The sequence below is a fragment of the Mus caroli genome, chromosome 3 (assembly GCF_900094665.2).
Source record: "Mus caroli chromosome 3, CAROLI_EIJ_v1.1, whole genome shotgun sequence".
NCBI lineage: Eukaryota > Metazoa > Chordata > Mammalia > Rodentia > Muridae > Mus > Mus caroli.
In genome coordinates, this window is record NC_034572.1 from 128816252 (window position 1) to 128830950 (window position 14699).

Genomic DNA, 14699 nt, shown 5'->3' on the forward strand with positions numbered 1-14699 from the left:
CTTCTGTTCCAAGCACCACAGGAAAGAGGCCTGTCTGTCTGTCTGTCTGTCTGTGTGTGTGTGTGTGTGTGTGTGTGTGTGTTGCATTGAGGGAAATGAAAGAGTGTTTGCTAACACAGCACATGGCATGTATTAGAATCTTTTCAAGACATTGTGTGATTTAATATTCAGGCATTCAAGATTCCTCTAAGTGTCTACTAAATATCTGATACTTGGCCACGAAGTGTTTTGAACCGTTTCTCATGGAATTCTAACATCTCCAGACACCATATCCATATTAGCTATTTTTTTCATAAAGTGGATTTTGGTTTAGTTGGTTTTTTTTTTTAATTGTGGCTATATGGAGAGAATTAAACCCAAGGCCTCCTGCATGCTGAGCAAGCCCACCATCACTGAGCCTCAGCTGCAGCCACTGTTTGATTTCATGCTCGAGGGAACAGAGGTTCAGAAGACCAGTGCTTTGCTCAAGAACTCAAGTCCATGACTAGAACAGAATTTCAGTTTTTAAAGTATCTGTGTGATATTCCACCACCTTACAGTTGAGAAAATAGAAGTTGGGTGACTCTTGAGGCATGTGGTTGACCCATTGGTTTCCAGAACCCTACTGAAACACTAGAGAAGATGACAGTGACAGTTCTTCAAAAAGATCGACAAAATGGATAATGTTTGGGATAGACTGGATGGACTAGTCTAGTGAAGAGTCACATGACCAAACTAGGACTGGAGGAGGAAATTGTACCACTTGCCTTATAGGAATAGCAATGGTTGTAAGGGAACTATGAACAACTGGGATAAGGCATGTCAAGAAACTTAAAAGAAATGAGTGTATTACTAGTGAAATGGTGAAAAACTGACTCATGAAGTAGAGTATCTGGTTAGACCTACCACAATTAACCAAGTGGGGTTCATCCCTTCTTAACTTTATGGTCAGTTTAATCTGTGATGAGTTTACATCCATGAAACATCATTATAAGTCAAAGATAATCGTTATTTTATCCTTTTGGGCATTATTAAAAGTGGTATTGTTTATTTAACTTCACTTTCAATTATTTAAATTCACTCATTTGTGGCTATTTTAGAAAAGTAGAACATATCTTTAGTTTGATCTTATACACTGTAAACTTTAAAAGAACCTCATTCCTTAGCTCTAGCAAGAGTCTCCTTTACTCTCTAGAGCGTCCCATGTATAACATCAAATCAGCAGCCAGCAGAGAGCAAAAGTTTCATGTCTTCATTTCCCTTCTGGATGTCTGCCCTTCAGTTACTCACGAACGCTCTGGCTGGGACGTCCAGTAGAACACTGAATACGAGTATACTGGATCCAATGTCACTCTGTTTCTGTGACAAACACTGTCACAAAAAAAGCAACTTAGGATACAAAAGGCTTTATTTGACTTACATTCCCAGGCCATTTTTTGTTTGTTTGTTTGTTTGTTTTGTTGTTTTTCCAGACAGGGTTTCTCTGTATAGCCCTGACTGTCCTGGAACTCACTCTGTAGACCAGGCTGGCCTCGAACTCAGAAATTCGCCTGCCTCTGCCTCCCAAGTGCTGGGATTAAAGGCGTGTGCCACCATGCCTGGCCATTCTTGAGTAAAGCCAGGGCCAGAATCAAGCAAGGACTTGAAGCAGAAGCCTTGGAGAAATGGTTTGCTGGCTCCCTCTCTGGCTCCCTCACAGGCTCAGACCTAGTGAACAAGCTTTCTTATTTAGCACAGGATACCTGCCTAGGACTGGTGCCACCACAATGACTTGTGTCCTTTGTCAACAATAGATAATGGAGACAAGTCCCCAGAGACATGCTCCTGCAAGATAATCTGATTAAACAATTCTTCCATCAAGTCTTTCCTCTCAGATGACCCTATGCTGTGCCAAGTCGATAATTAAAGCTACCTAGGACAGCACCTCACCTACCAAGTGTCATAGGTCAGCCACACTACAATTAGCTGCAACCCACCCATCAGCTGGCTACTTTTCTGACACCATGCGCTTATAGCTTCATGGGAAGAGGTTATTGTACCACATAGTATTAGCATGAGGAAAAAAATAAAAATCAAAATTGGAGGTTCAGTTTCTGCTGAGCATACATTAGTTTCATCATTACAAAACTGAAGAATCATAAATCAAACCACTGTTATCTGGGGCTATCTGTACTTGGAAATATGATTCAACAAGGAAGCACAAGGTTCTCAAATTGATCCCCCGCCCCTTCCCCCCCAAAATGATTGAAGCGAATGAAATAGTTAAAACAACTCTTAGAGTTCATAAATCAGCGGGCTTAATTGTTAAGATGACAGTACTCTCTGAGTAGATCTGCTGATTCAATGTTCAGTGTTGGTCAACATTTTTTACTACTTTTTTTTTTTTTTGAAAAAATGGGCACGCAGATTCCACAATTCATCTGGAAATACAGGATATCCAAATAGTCAACTTTGTCAATAGTTTTGAAAAAGAATAGAGTTAGAGAACTCTTAAGTTTTAAATTAAGTTTTCATTTCCTTCCAGTTGACAAATAAAAATTGTGTATAATTATGGGATGCAACATGACATACATACACACTGTAAAAGTTAATCTCGACTGTCAACTTTGTGGGATCTAGAATCATCTGGGGTGTGGGCCTGGGCAGTCTTGTGGGGAATGAGCTTGACTGGGTTCACTGGGGAGGGAAGAATTGTTCTGTGGGTGGTGCTGTACTTTTTCTGTCTGTGGTACTTGGGCTGCAATGCTAGGCTGCAGTGTGACGCGAGCACAGGCATCCATCACCTCCTGCTTCTGGAGTTTGGGTGAGAATGACCAGCTGCCCTAAGCTTCTGTGGCTATGACCCCCCACCATGTGACCCGTGAACTAGATCTATGAGCCAGAGTAAGCCATTTTTCCCTTGCTGTGCTTCTGTCACAGCAGTAAGAAAAGTGGTCAGGATATCCATAGAGTGCCAAAACCAAGCTGTTAAAATATGCATCATCTCACATAAGTATCTTTTTTTTTTGAGGTAACCACACTGATTCGGTTTTTAAAGCATTTTTGAAATATTTAATATCTAATTAAATATTGTCATTGTTTTCTACAACAGACCTCTTGAATTTAATTCTAACTGAATTTGTGTATCTGCATCTTCCCTCTCTCCCAGCCTCTGGTAACCATTCTATTCTCTGCTCCTATGGATTCAGCTTTTTATAATTGCACATCTAAGTGATTTTCTTTCTTCTGAAGCTGGCTTCTGCTCTAGTTAGGTTTTTTTATTGCTGTGATAAAACTTCATGATCACCAACAACTTGAGGAGGATACGGTTGGTTTGCCTTTCACTTTCGGATAACCAGGAAGGGATGTTGGAGTAGGAGCTTGGGGCAGGAACCTGGAGGCACAGACAGAAGCAGAGGCCATGGAGGAACACTGCTCACTGGCCGGCTCCTCATAGCTTGCTCAGCCTGTTAATTAATTACTCATTTACACCCCAACTGTAGTTTCCTTTCTCTTCCCTCCTCCCAGTCTGTCCTCCCACTCCCTGCGCTGTCCACTCCTCTTTCTCTTCAGCAAAGGCCAGGACCATCTGCCCAGGGTGGCATTGCACACTGGGCCCTTTCATATCAATCACTAATCAAAAAACATGACCCATGAATTTGCCTACAGGCCAATCTGGTGGAGACAATTCCTCGGTTGAGATTTCCTCTTACCAGATATGTTTAGGTTTGTGTCAAATTGTCAAAAACTAGCCAGCGCAGCTTCTTTACCTTAACGCAGTATTCCCCAGATTAATTAACATCGTCAAAAATGACACACTTTTCTTCTTTCCACTGGATACCTAACCCACAGTTTCCTTACCTTTTCATTTATTGACACGGCTCTTAAGTTGGTTCTATTTTGGCTGTTAATAATAATACTGTACAGGGCTGGAGAGATGATTCAGCGGTTAAAAGCACCGATGCTCTTCCAGAGGTCCTGAGTTCAATTCCCAGAAACCACATGATGGCTCACAACCATCTGTAATGGGATCTGATGCCCTTTTCTAGTGTGCAGGTGGATAGAACACTCATATACATAAAATAAATAAGTAAATCTTAAGAAAAAATACTATACAGAACATGGTATGTAGGTATCTTTTTGACAAAGTAATTTAAATTCTTTGGGATCAAAACCGATCACTGTATCTATTTAGCTGTAACTGTATCTATTTAGCTGTACTGGAGCCCTATTTTAAAAAATTTGAGGACCTTTTATGGTGCTTTCCAGTTTCCATTCCCAAGACAATAAAAGGGCACTGGGTGGGCAGGGGGAGGGGAGGGGATAGAATTTTCAGCACATGGTTCTGAAACAGGTAGATATTCAAATGCAAAATAAAAAAAAAACAACAAACAAACAAAAAAACCATGGACTCCTATTTCATACCGAAATAAGATTAACAAAAATGTATCAAAGGCTTAAACATAAGATGCAAAACCAGCCAGGCAGTGGTGGTGCATGCCTTTAGTCCCAGCACTTGGGAGGCAGAGGCAGGTGGATTTCTGAGTTCGAAGCCAGCCTGGTTTACAGAGTGAGTTCCAGGACAGCCAGGGCTATACAGAGAAACCCTGTCTTGAAAAAATACCCTCCCCCCCCTAAGAAAAAAGAGATGCAAAACCAAACAGGAAAATGTACATACAGCAGCAGGGCAAACATGGCATGTGAAACCACCCAGCTTCCAGGCGCTCTGCTTGGATATGAATTACAAGATCCCGAGTACTTTCCTTCCCTGTAGCCTGTTGACGGTGATGTCACCCTTCCAGAAATGTGTGTCTCTGTTCTCTGACTCATGAGTAGTCACCTCGTTGCTTCTTCTGGCATCTAGTCCCTACCGTCTGAAATCTCCTCCCTGGTCTGAGCATGGTTGTTTATAGAAAGAAGCAATCTGCACTTAGTTTTCTAGTGGCCAGGAAGGCTTCTTATTCTCTTTCTGGAGTGATCCACACCCTGCTCTAAGGTCACTCTTTTCTCTGCGTGAGATCTTGCTGCTCTGACCATCTCCGAGGCTCTCAGACCATCCATACTCCCCTCCTGAGCAGAATTCTAAACTAAGACCACAAGGTACAGCGTCATTAAGAGCAGCGGTGCATAAGAAGAACCGATTTTCCAGTGGTGATGACGGTCACTAAAGACCTGCCTGCAGTGTTTCCATGCCTCTTAAACAGATGCACTTCATCTGTTGGCATCATACGGCCTATCCTGCTCTAATGGAGAAATGACAGCCATAAGAAATTTCGGGCTAATTATCAAAAACCATGATGTGAAAAGTTAGTCTAGAAAAACAGAGATTGGTTAATTTACTCACAACAACCATGCTGATTTTCTTGTAGTAGATTCTTTTTCCTAATAAAGTTTTCCAAAGTTGTGAATGCATTTGCAGAATCTGCTGTTGCTCTTTGACTGCGTACAGCATTTGTTCCGGAATGATAGCTTTTCTCTCCCTCGTTTCCTACACCATCATTGGCTTTCGCAACATCCCATTTCTTTTGTCATCTGCTGTTACAACAAATAAAACACCAAGCCCCTCCCCAGCCCTGTTGTAGACAGCAGTTTCTCTCATGGCAAGATTTAATGTAGTAAAATTTATTAATTTAATTAATAAAAAATAATGTAGCCTTAATCAATGCAAGTCCAACACTCTAGTTTATGAAATTTATTCTAAAACAAAACAAAAGAAACACAAGCAGGTAAGCAAGGAAACAAACAACCTGCCCCCAAGCCTGTAATTTCTGATATCTCGAACAATAACACCTGTCTGTGAATGCCTTCCTGCTCAGGTGATGCAAGCCCAGTGCATCAAAACAGAAACCGAGTTCTACCTGCGCAGCCGCAGCGAGATAGTGGACGGAAAAGGCCACACCATGGGGGCACTGTACTGGCAGCTGAATGATATCTGGCAGGCTCCTTCCTGGGCCTCTCTCGGTAAGTATATCTCTTTGTGTGAGAGAAATCAATGCCTGTGTGGAGAGGGACTGGGAAAACACAGAGTCTGAAGAATCAGATTACCTCAAGGAGAACTGGGCCAAAGTGGCTATTCCCTGAAACCTCAGTGAACCCGGCTGACCCTAACAGTCTTTCCTTGAGCTTGCTATTCTCTGCAAAGTCACAGCGGGCTGTGGAGGAAGGAGCGGGTTCGGGTACAGAGATCCTCGGTGTGATGTGGGGTGGAGAGGTGTGTGTATGGACCAAAGGTCAATATGAGGTGCCTTCATCTATCACTCTGCATCTTCCTCCCCTACCTCACCCTGACCCCAGACCTGGCGCTCTTGGAGCTCATGGATTCATCGAGGCTGGCCAGTCTGCAAACCCTGAGGATCCCCAGTCCCTGCTTTCCCAGAGCAAGGCATGCTGATGTGCCCAGGTGTTTACATAGGGGCTGTGCATCTGAACTTGCATGGCAAGCAATTTACCAACTCCCCATCCTCACTGCGTGAGCCCACCCCTTCTTCCTGGCACCTCCCCCAAGTCCTCATCACATAGGCTTTTGCATTTATTTAAGAGGTTTTATTACAGGGCCTAAATAAGGGCATTTACCTTGTTCTTCGTGGGAGAGTTCTGCCGAGTGGTGAATCTGATTTAACAGTATAAAATCCTCATTATGTGCCCCAACTGTGCCTTAGAGAAGGTAGCAAAGTCAGAACTGCAAACAGGAAAGGTTGACACCTGAACCAGCTCAACTAGCAACGGGTCACATGCCTGGAGTGGAATTTGTGCTTAGAATGAATTCATCTATGTTTGTATCTCAAAAAAATTAAGGGGTCATGACGGGTCTCTGACCTTCAGTAGAGGGAATCATGGGACGCTATAAGGGGGAAGAGCGACGATGCTGACTTGCAGTCTATCCGCCCTAATGGTTGTCACGTGTCATATGTGAGATGTCAGTTACCCCAGGAGCCATCTCCCACTAGCAGAAAACGTCCCCAGTAAAAATCCAATGGGAGTGGCTCGTGTGTACCATGCTTCTCCCACCAATCGCTGCTTTAAGAAAACAGGAACCAAGCCGGGCGTGGTGGCTTTAATCCCAGCACTTGGGAGGCAGAGGCAGATGAATTTCTGAGTTCGAGGCCAGCCTGGTCTACAGAGTGAGTTCCAGGACAGCCAGGGCTACACAGAGAAACCCTGTCTCGAAAAACAAACAAACAAACAAACGAAAAAGAAAACAGGAACCGTCGAGAATGAGATTTTCAGACATGAAATTTTGTAAAACTAGAAAGAATTGGGGTCTTATCTGTCATTCAACTCCACAGCTTGCACCCTATACCTTTGCGTCTCTGTCTCTCTCAGTGGAGGTAACTGGGCACCACTGTGTTCCAGGCTATGTCCTAGGTTCCCTCCTGTACACCATCCCTGAAGCTCCGTGATCTGCTTTTGCAAGTAAGAAAGCAGTCCGCAGAAGTCAGGCAGCAAGCTCAGGGTCCAGAGGCTCAGCAAGCTTTGGAGGCTGGTTGAGTTACTCCAGTTTTGTCTCGTCAAGTTCAGCCTATTAATCATTGCACTGTCTTTGATTTATTGCTTCAAAATGGCTTAGTCACCAAATTGCTTTATAATTGACACACAAAAAAAGGATAATCAGGATGTTTTTTTAAAAACCATGTAGCTGGAAAAAATTGTTATGTGTTTAGTTAATTAAATCTTTACTTCATTGCCCCCACCCCCCTGCACCCCAGACAGTAGCTAATGGTATTTTCTAGAAAGCTTGTTTCCTGTTTTAACAAAACTAAGGTTTATATTATACATCCACTTCATGGGGGTTATTTTTTCCCCACCCGTTTTTCTTTGTCTTGTTCTTCTGGCCTCCAGAAGTGGTTCTTCACTGGGGAGAATCTCATTCTCAGACAGATTTTGAGAAAGGAGGAAAATCAAAAGGTTGAATGATAAGATGTGGTTCCCTCCTGTACACCGTCCCTGAAGCACTGTAACCTGCTTTCTCACCTTCGAATGAGAAGGGTACCCCATAGGCTCATGTATTTAACCACTTAGTCCCCCACTGGTAGTACTAGCTGGGGAGGTAATGGAACCTTTTAGAGGTGTAGCCTTGGTAGAGGAACTGGGTCTCAGGAGGCGGGGCTTTGCGGATGTGTAGCCTTGCCCCACTTCCTGCTTGTTCTCTCTGCTTCCTCTGTGTGGCTAAAATGTGACCACTTAGCTCCTGCTACCATACCCTGGCTTCTCCACACTGTAGACTCTCTCTCTGGAACTTTAAGCCCAAACAAATCCTTTCTTTTGTAAGTTACTTTTGGTCATAGTATTTTATAATAGCAATTCAAATATAACCAATTCCGATATAACCAAGTCAAAGAAACCAAAGGAGGTTCAGCCTACCAGACATCTGAGCAAGGCACGGGATTCTAGGTGGTTCTAAGACTTTCAGATTATATTTGAGAAGGTATTAATTACCATGGATCTGGATGTTTAATCTGATTCTGAAACAAATTTTTGTGGAGTGCCTGTTTTGCTTTGCTTAGAAGATTTTGTAGCCATGGGAAAAGGGGAATGGAGTCTAGATAATTCTTATGAATGAAAATTTGCATCAAGCCTCCATTCATGCTGCTAACATTCCTCTCGTTTATGTGTGTGTATGGTAAAAAAACAAACACTGGTTTCCAGCATACTGGTTTACTCTTGTCGTTCCAGCATGAAGAGGCTGAAGTTTGAAAGCCTAGGGGTTAGGGCCAATTTGGATCTTATCTCATAATGAAACAAAGCAAAACAAACAAAATCAAAAGCGCATTGATGTGCTGAGCTTCTGGAAGCAAGGCTGTCTCTGAGAAAGGCCTGTCTTGGAGTGAGATCTAGGCTTAAGGTGCTGTCCCCAGCATGTTTCAATGAAGTGCTTGAGTCTTCCTTTGGAAAATAGGCAGTTACTACCTACCTTTATCTTTCTGATGTTTTGAGCTTCGCATGAAACAGTCTCCAGAACTGATGCTTGAGCCCTTAGAACACCGAGTTCACCCTAACACAAACTCCTGCCCCTGGCTGCCTGCTCCTGGCATCTCTGACTCTCTCTCTCTCTCTCTCTCTCTCTCTCTCTCTCTCTCTCTCGGCTGTTTTCAGAGTATGGAGGGAAATGGAAAATGCTGCATTACTTCGCTCGGCGTTTCTTCGCTCCACTGTTGCCAGTGGGTTTTGAAGATGAAGGTGTTTTTTACGTCTATGGTGTCTCAGATCTTCACAAAGACTACCACACGCAGCTCACCGTGAGTTACTTGGATATGTCTTTTTCCCCCGTCTCTAAAGTTGAGGGCAACTTTTAGATGACTTCTTTAATAGTTTGGTGATATTCTTATGGGAACAAACAAAGGAGACGCTAATCTGCCTCAAGACGCTTGTAATATTTGTAGCATCTGCTTGGCTGTGTAGACAAACGCGATTCAGGCTAATGTCTGCTGTGTATGATATAACCCGAGCAAAGCTGTTATCATCTTGGGGTTTCAATTTCCTCAGGTGTCAAATAATACTAGTCTGTCTCCCTTAGTATTATCTATGAAAAGTGAATAGAAGAATTACATGCACTGTGCAAAGAGCAAAGTGCTCTGTAAATGTAAGATTATCACTGTGAGAAGCTGGGACTAGGCCACCTTTCACAGGAGGGGTTAAAGGGGTAAGGTAAGGTTGAAGTCGGTAAAACCATCCAGAACAGGTACACAGAAAAATAAACGCGTGTCTAAGTTTAGGTAAAAAGGAAGACTTAGAAACCGTTGGATGTCTCTAGTTTAGACGACGCTACTAACACTAGAAACAGTTTCCAACTAGAGAAGACCTGCCCGTGTGCTGGGTTCTTGCCATTTTCCGTTCTCCTGACAGGCAGCACGGTCTTCAGTGTTGTTCTCCTCATTTTATACACGGAGAAATAGATCCTGGGTAATGGAAGTTAAGTAATTAGTGACGTGGCTAGAGCTTCGGGGGGTGGGGGGCTGGGGTGCAAAGGCAGGTGTTACAGCCGATCGGTCCTGCTGCTCTGCCGTCCAGCCGATGTCCCTCCCTAAATAGACAAGCCAAGCTGTATAGGCAAGAATGGTCCATGTCATCCCTTTCTCCCCAGGTGAGGCTCCATCACTGGAGCTCCCCGAAGCCTTTGTGCTCCCTCGTGAACTCAAGTATTGTGGTTAAGGCCGGAGAGGCGGTGGTTCTATTCCAGATGCCGGTGTCTGAGCTGCTGAGGAGATGCAGGGGATGTACAAGGGAGACATGTGTGGTCTCCTTTTACTTTTCAACTGACAAAGAACTCTTCAGCCCAACCAACTACCACTTCCTGTCCTCCCTGAAGGATGCTAAAGGGCTGCTCGAGGCCAACATCACTGTAAGTGTCTCTTGTCTGGGCTCCCAGTGGCCAGTGGGGTGTTCCTTCTCTTGGACAAGTGAGCTGTTTCCTGGTACTTTGCCTCTTAGTACTGTGACCTGGGGATGGTTTTTCTCTTCCTACTGGATGCTAAGTCATTTTTATTTCTACGTCAGGGTTTGTTTGTAATCAATCAGTTTCTGCCACACTGTGCTGTCCTGTTCCCTTTCCCTGGTAGGGCTACAATGGTGGAGTGAGGGTGGCGTCTACATCTACACAGATTGCATCTCCACTGGGCTGCAGGCTCTGTTCTCAGCGTGCTATTGCATAAGCTCTGCCTTCCGTGATATCCCAGACGGGCTGTGATCTTGTTTTGCAAGTGAGACAACCAGTGCACAGAGGGTTAGGCAGGAAGCCCAGTGTCCCATGGCCCGGGAAGAACAGTGATTGAATCACTCTAGTTTGGCTCTAGTGTAGTTCATTAACTCTCTGTCTTTGATTCATTGCTTCAAAGTCCCTTAATCACCAAATCTCTTTATAATTGGCAAGAGGAAAGAAAAAGGATAATCAGACCACGTTTATTTGTTTTCAAATTAAGGCATCTGGTAAACTTGGTACCTGTCTAGGTGATTGAAAACCTTTCCTTCCCTTTCTCCCCCCCCCCCAATGTAAAAAAAGACAATATTTTTCTAGAAACATCATTCTCTGTTTAACCAAATTTAAACTTGTTACATAGTTTATTGAGGTTTTTAATTGGCTTTAGAAAAGATAATTTTTTTAAGGCCTATGTTTTTTTTCAAAACAACTGAAAACATACCTTCTCTGGAACACCGAGATAGAACAGAGATAAGGAAGTCGCTATGCGCTTATGCTAATTTCTATTCTTCTTTTTTAAACAGCAAAGCAAGAAACAACCTATTCTGTCTTAATGCGAAAATATCCCCCACAGGTTTGTGTATCTGGTCCTCAGTGGGTGATGCTGTTAGGGGAGTGTTGCGGCCCGCCCGCGGTCCACAACACGAACGGTTCACTGAGAATGGCAGTTCCCTGCAAAGAGAGGAATCTAGACGGGGCGGAAGAAACAATGGAGTCAAGACAACACTCTGATCAAGACTCAATTTAATATTTCCAGACACTCAGTTTATAAAGGAAGGGGGAGGGAACCCAATTTCCCGCCAAGTAACTCAGGGTCCAGTAGCAGGACGAACACGTGTGTGNCTCCAGGCAGCANNGGCAGGTTCCAGCAGTGGGCGTGGCAGGACGAATGAGCCGGTAGCTCCACCCTTGAGCAGGCAGGTTCCAGGCTGGGGGGAAGGGAGGCCACAGGGGAGGTTTGGGAAGTTCAGCCATCTTGGAGGCGGGGCTTTGAGAATTTAAAACTCACTCCCTTTCTTGTTTGCCTTTCCTGCTTTGTGCTTGTGGTTCGAGATAAGCACCCTCAGGTCCTCTTCCTGGTGCCAGGCAGGCTGCTTGCTGCCAGGTCTCTTCTCTGCCACTGTGGAATCTTAACACTCTGCAGGTCTGAGCCTGAACAAACCCTTCTGGATGTTACCCTGGTGTTTTATCACAGCGACAGAATGACTGATGATAGACAGCCTCAGATAGCTAAGACAGCTAAATAACCGTCATATTCAACATCTATCAGCGTATGACTCTGAAATCAAAGTGGCTTGTTGTTGTCATTGGTGAGATGGCATAATTCCTAAAGTGCTAGCAAACACCGAGACACCCGAGTTTGGTCTCCAGAAACCTAAGTAAAAAGCCAGCTGTGGCAGCTTGTTTCTATAATCCTGGCATTGGAGAGGCAGAGCCAGGGAGGAGTCCTAGGCCTTGCTGGCCAACCAGTCTAGCTGAAATGGAGAGCTTTAGCTTCAGAGACCCTGCCTCAGAAAAATAAATTGAATAAGGAACTTAAGAGGCTACTTGCCCCTGATCTGTGGTCTCAGTGTGGTTACTTGTGCGTGCACAAACACATGCACTCATGCATGCATGAACACTCCCCCCCCCAACACTTAATTTGTTTTTTTTTTTTAAATCCATTTATTTGTTTATTGTTTTAGCTAGACTTTGGTTACTCATGATAATTGGGAGTCAGATAGCAGAAGGGCTCTTTGTTCTATTTCATTAGCATATCGGTGGGACTCATCCTTCTAATGATGTTGATTAGCAGTTATGGTTAAGGGTACTCATGGTGTCTGTCTCTGTGAACCCAGAGCTTAGGGTCAAGCCTCAGCTCTGCTGTAAGGCACACAGGGTGTGACTTCTTTCTCTCAAGTAGGCATCAGAGAAAGCCAGGTCCTGGTGCCTCTTTTAACCTTGGCCTTGGCCTTGTAGCAATAGTAGCCAAGGCTTCCCCTGGTGCCTCCTGGCCTGAGTGGGGTAAACCATATGATCTGCTTGCTTGTGTCTGAGTTGGGGGTCCTCACTGGAAGAGGAAGGTGCCATGATTTGGGAATGTGCCGTGTCACTTCATTCCTGGCTTTAGGAGCTTTGTAGTCATGCTCTAAAGCTAGGTCCAGACCTAATCCTTTGAAACAGTCACTTAAAGCCACCAAAATGCTAAGTGCCCCTTTTTGGGGCTTTCAGCTTCTCAAAGATATTTTCCTTAGTAATTGACATTTATGCATTCTCCTGGTTTGAGATGACGATTGGTAATTTTCCGCAGACTTGAATCATTTTTCAGATCCTGGCGAGTGTCACACCTGCACAGAATATATATGACTTTGGCAGTCCAGCCCAAAGTGTTGGGAAATTCAGTTTTTATTAGGCCTACATCAATGTCTAGCTGACAGATGTAGACTGTAGCTCTTTCTCATCCTTCATTTCACTTACCTTTTTTTTTATTTTTTCAGGTCAACATCTCTCAGAAGGGCAATGTTTTTGTTTTTGATCTGGAAACGTCTGCGGTCGCTCCCTTTGTTTGGTTGGATGTAGGAAGTATCCCGGGGAGATTTAGTGATAACGGCTTCCTCATGATTCAGAGGAATCACTCGGTACTGTTTTACCCTTGGAAGCCCACCAGCAAGAGCGAGCTGCAGCAGGCCTTCAGCGTCACCTCCCTGACAGATACCTACTGAAGGGACATGGCTTGTATTTCAGTGGACACTGGGGACGAAACCTTTCTAAAGCATGGCTGGAGAAGAAGGCAGCCTGAGATAAAACCGTCCAGAAGGATCTGCTGCCTGGGGCGCTATGACTTCCCAGTAAATACTGTTTATCCTGGTGATGTCCTTAGACAAGGTCATGCCCGGGGAGTCTTGAATCTCCCAGGACTGTGGTTTTGTTCCACAGCTAAAGCACGGCCAGAAGACTCATACCAGCCGATGACCTTTTTGGGAGACCACTAGCTTGTGACATGATTGTATGTGTGGAACCAAATGTGGAGCCTCTGAAGTAATGTAGGCCTTTCATAGCGCCAGGAGTTCTACCCACTGTAGGTGAAGTGTGTGGCTAGGATTGCCAGAGGAAATGGGAACTCAAATCCTACAATAGAGATTGCTTGATGGCAGCCATATTGATTGTTGGTAGACAGCTGAGGGGCCTGAATGTTGTATCTGATTACTATCTTTAGGTAGAATTCCCTTTTTCATATAGTTTGGCAATAACTCTTTTTCTAAAAAAGACCAAGAGAGTGATCTTTGCGGTCTAGGCTGATTGTGCTGGTACCTGTGTAGTCTCAGACTCTGGAGGCAGAGGCAGGAGGACCACAAATTCAAAGTTGGCCCTGACTATACTGTTGAATTTTTCACTTCTCCTCATCCTGAGTGTTCTTGTGAGCTTTAGGCTCACCACTGATTCTGATGAAGTCTTTAATCCAAAATTAGGAGCTACATTTAAACTCATTGGCTCTGCTCTGGGAGTGGCAAAAAAATGTTAATAAGTAGCTATTTTGGGCACTGGTTTGTGGGCTTTTTGGTATGACTTTTATACTTTTTCTATATACTTTAAATTATATATATAAAAAACCCCACAGATTATATAAATTGCACTGACAACTTGAAAGTTTATTTGTGCTCTGTTTAACCATGTAAATAAACAGTTCATTGCATACAAAGCTGCTTTGAACACCATGTCTGCTTGACAAATGAGGGAATTTGAAGACTATAACCGAAGATTACTGGAAAGCATTCTTAATTACTTAGTGGAATGGACTGGTGATGAGTATTTTATTTAAAACCAAGACTCATTAACTAATGGTTTTATTTTTAACCCTGAGAATCTCTAGGCTGAGGAACTCTGTAAAGAAGATGAATAGTACGGGCTGTTTAGTCTTTTTCTTCAGTACCTGTGGTGGAATTTTCCCCTAATAAATAAAAATCACAAGGGACCAATCATGGGGCGAGTAGGCGGGACTTCAAGTAATGGTCTTTTTGGACTGCGGGAGCAAAGGAGGCAGTCACAATGTAGGAAGCCGGAGGCTGTC

At 43.9% G+C, this 14699-nt stretch overlaps 1 protein-coding gene across 1 annotated transcript in view; it reads left to right on the forward strand.

Annotated features, from left to right (window-relative positions):
* Manba (mannosidase beta) overlaps positions 1-14330 on the forward strand; it is a 78758-nt gene extending 64428 nt beyond the window's left edge. The window contains exons 14-17 of the mRNA XM_021157735.1: positions 5775-5919; positions 9052-9194; positions 10040-10297; positions 13129-14330. Of these exons, the coding sequence (XP_021013394.1) occupies positions 5775-5919; positions 9052-9194; positions 10040-10297; positions 13129-13353 (771 nt within the window). The 3' untranslated portion in view covers positions 13354-14330. The remainder of the gene's footprint in view (positions 1-5774; positions 5920-9051; positions 9195-10039; positions 10298-13128) is intronic.
* The last annotated feature ends 369 nt before the right edge of the window (positions 14331-14699 follow it).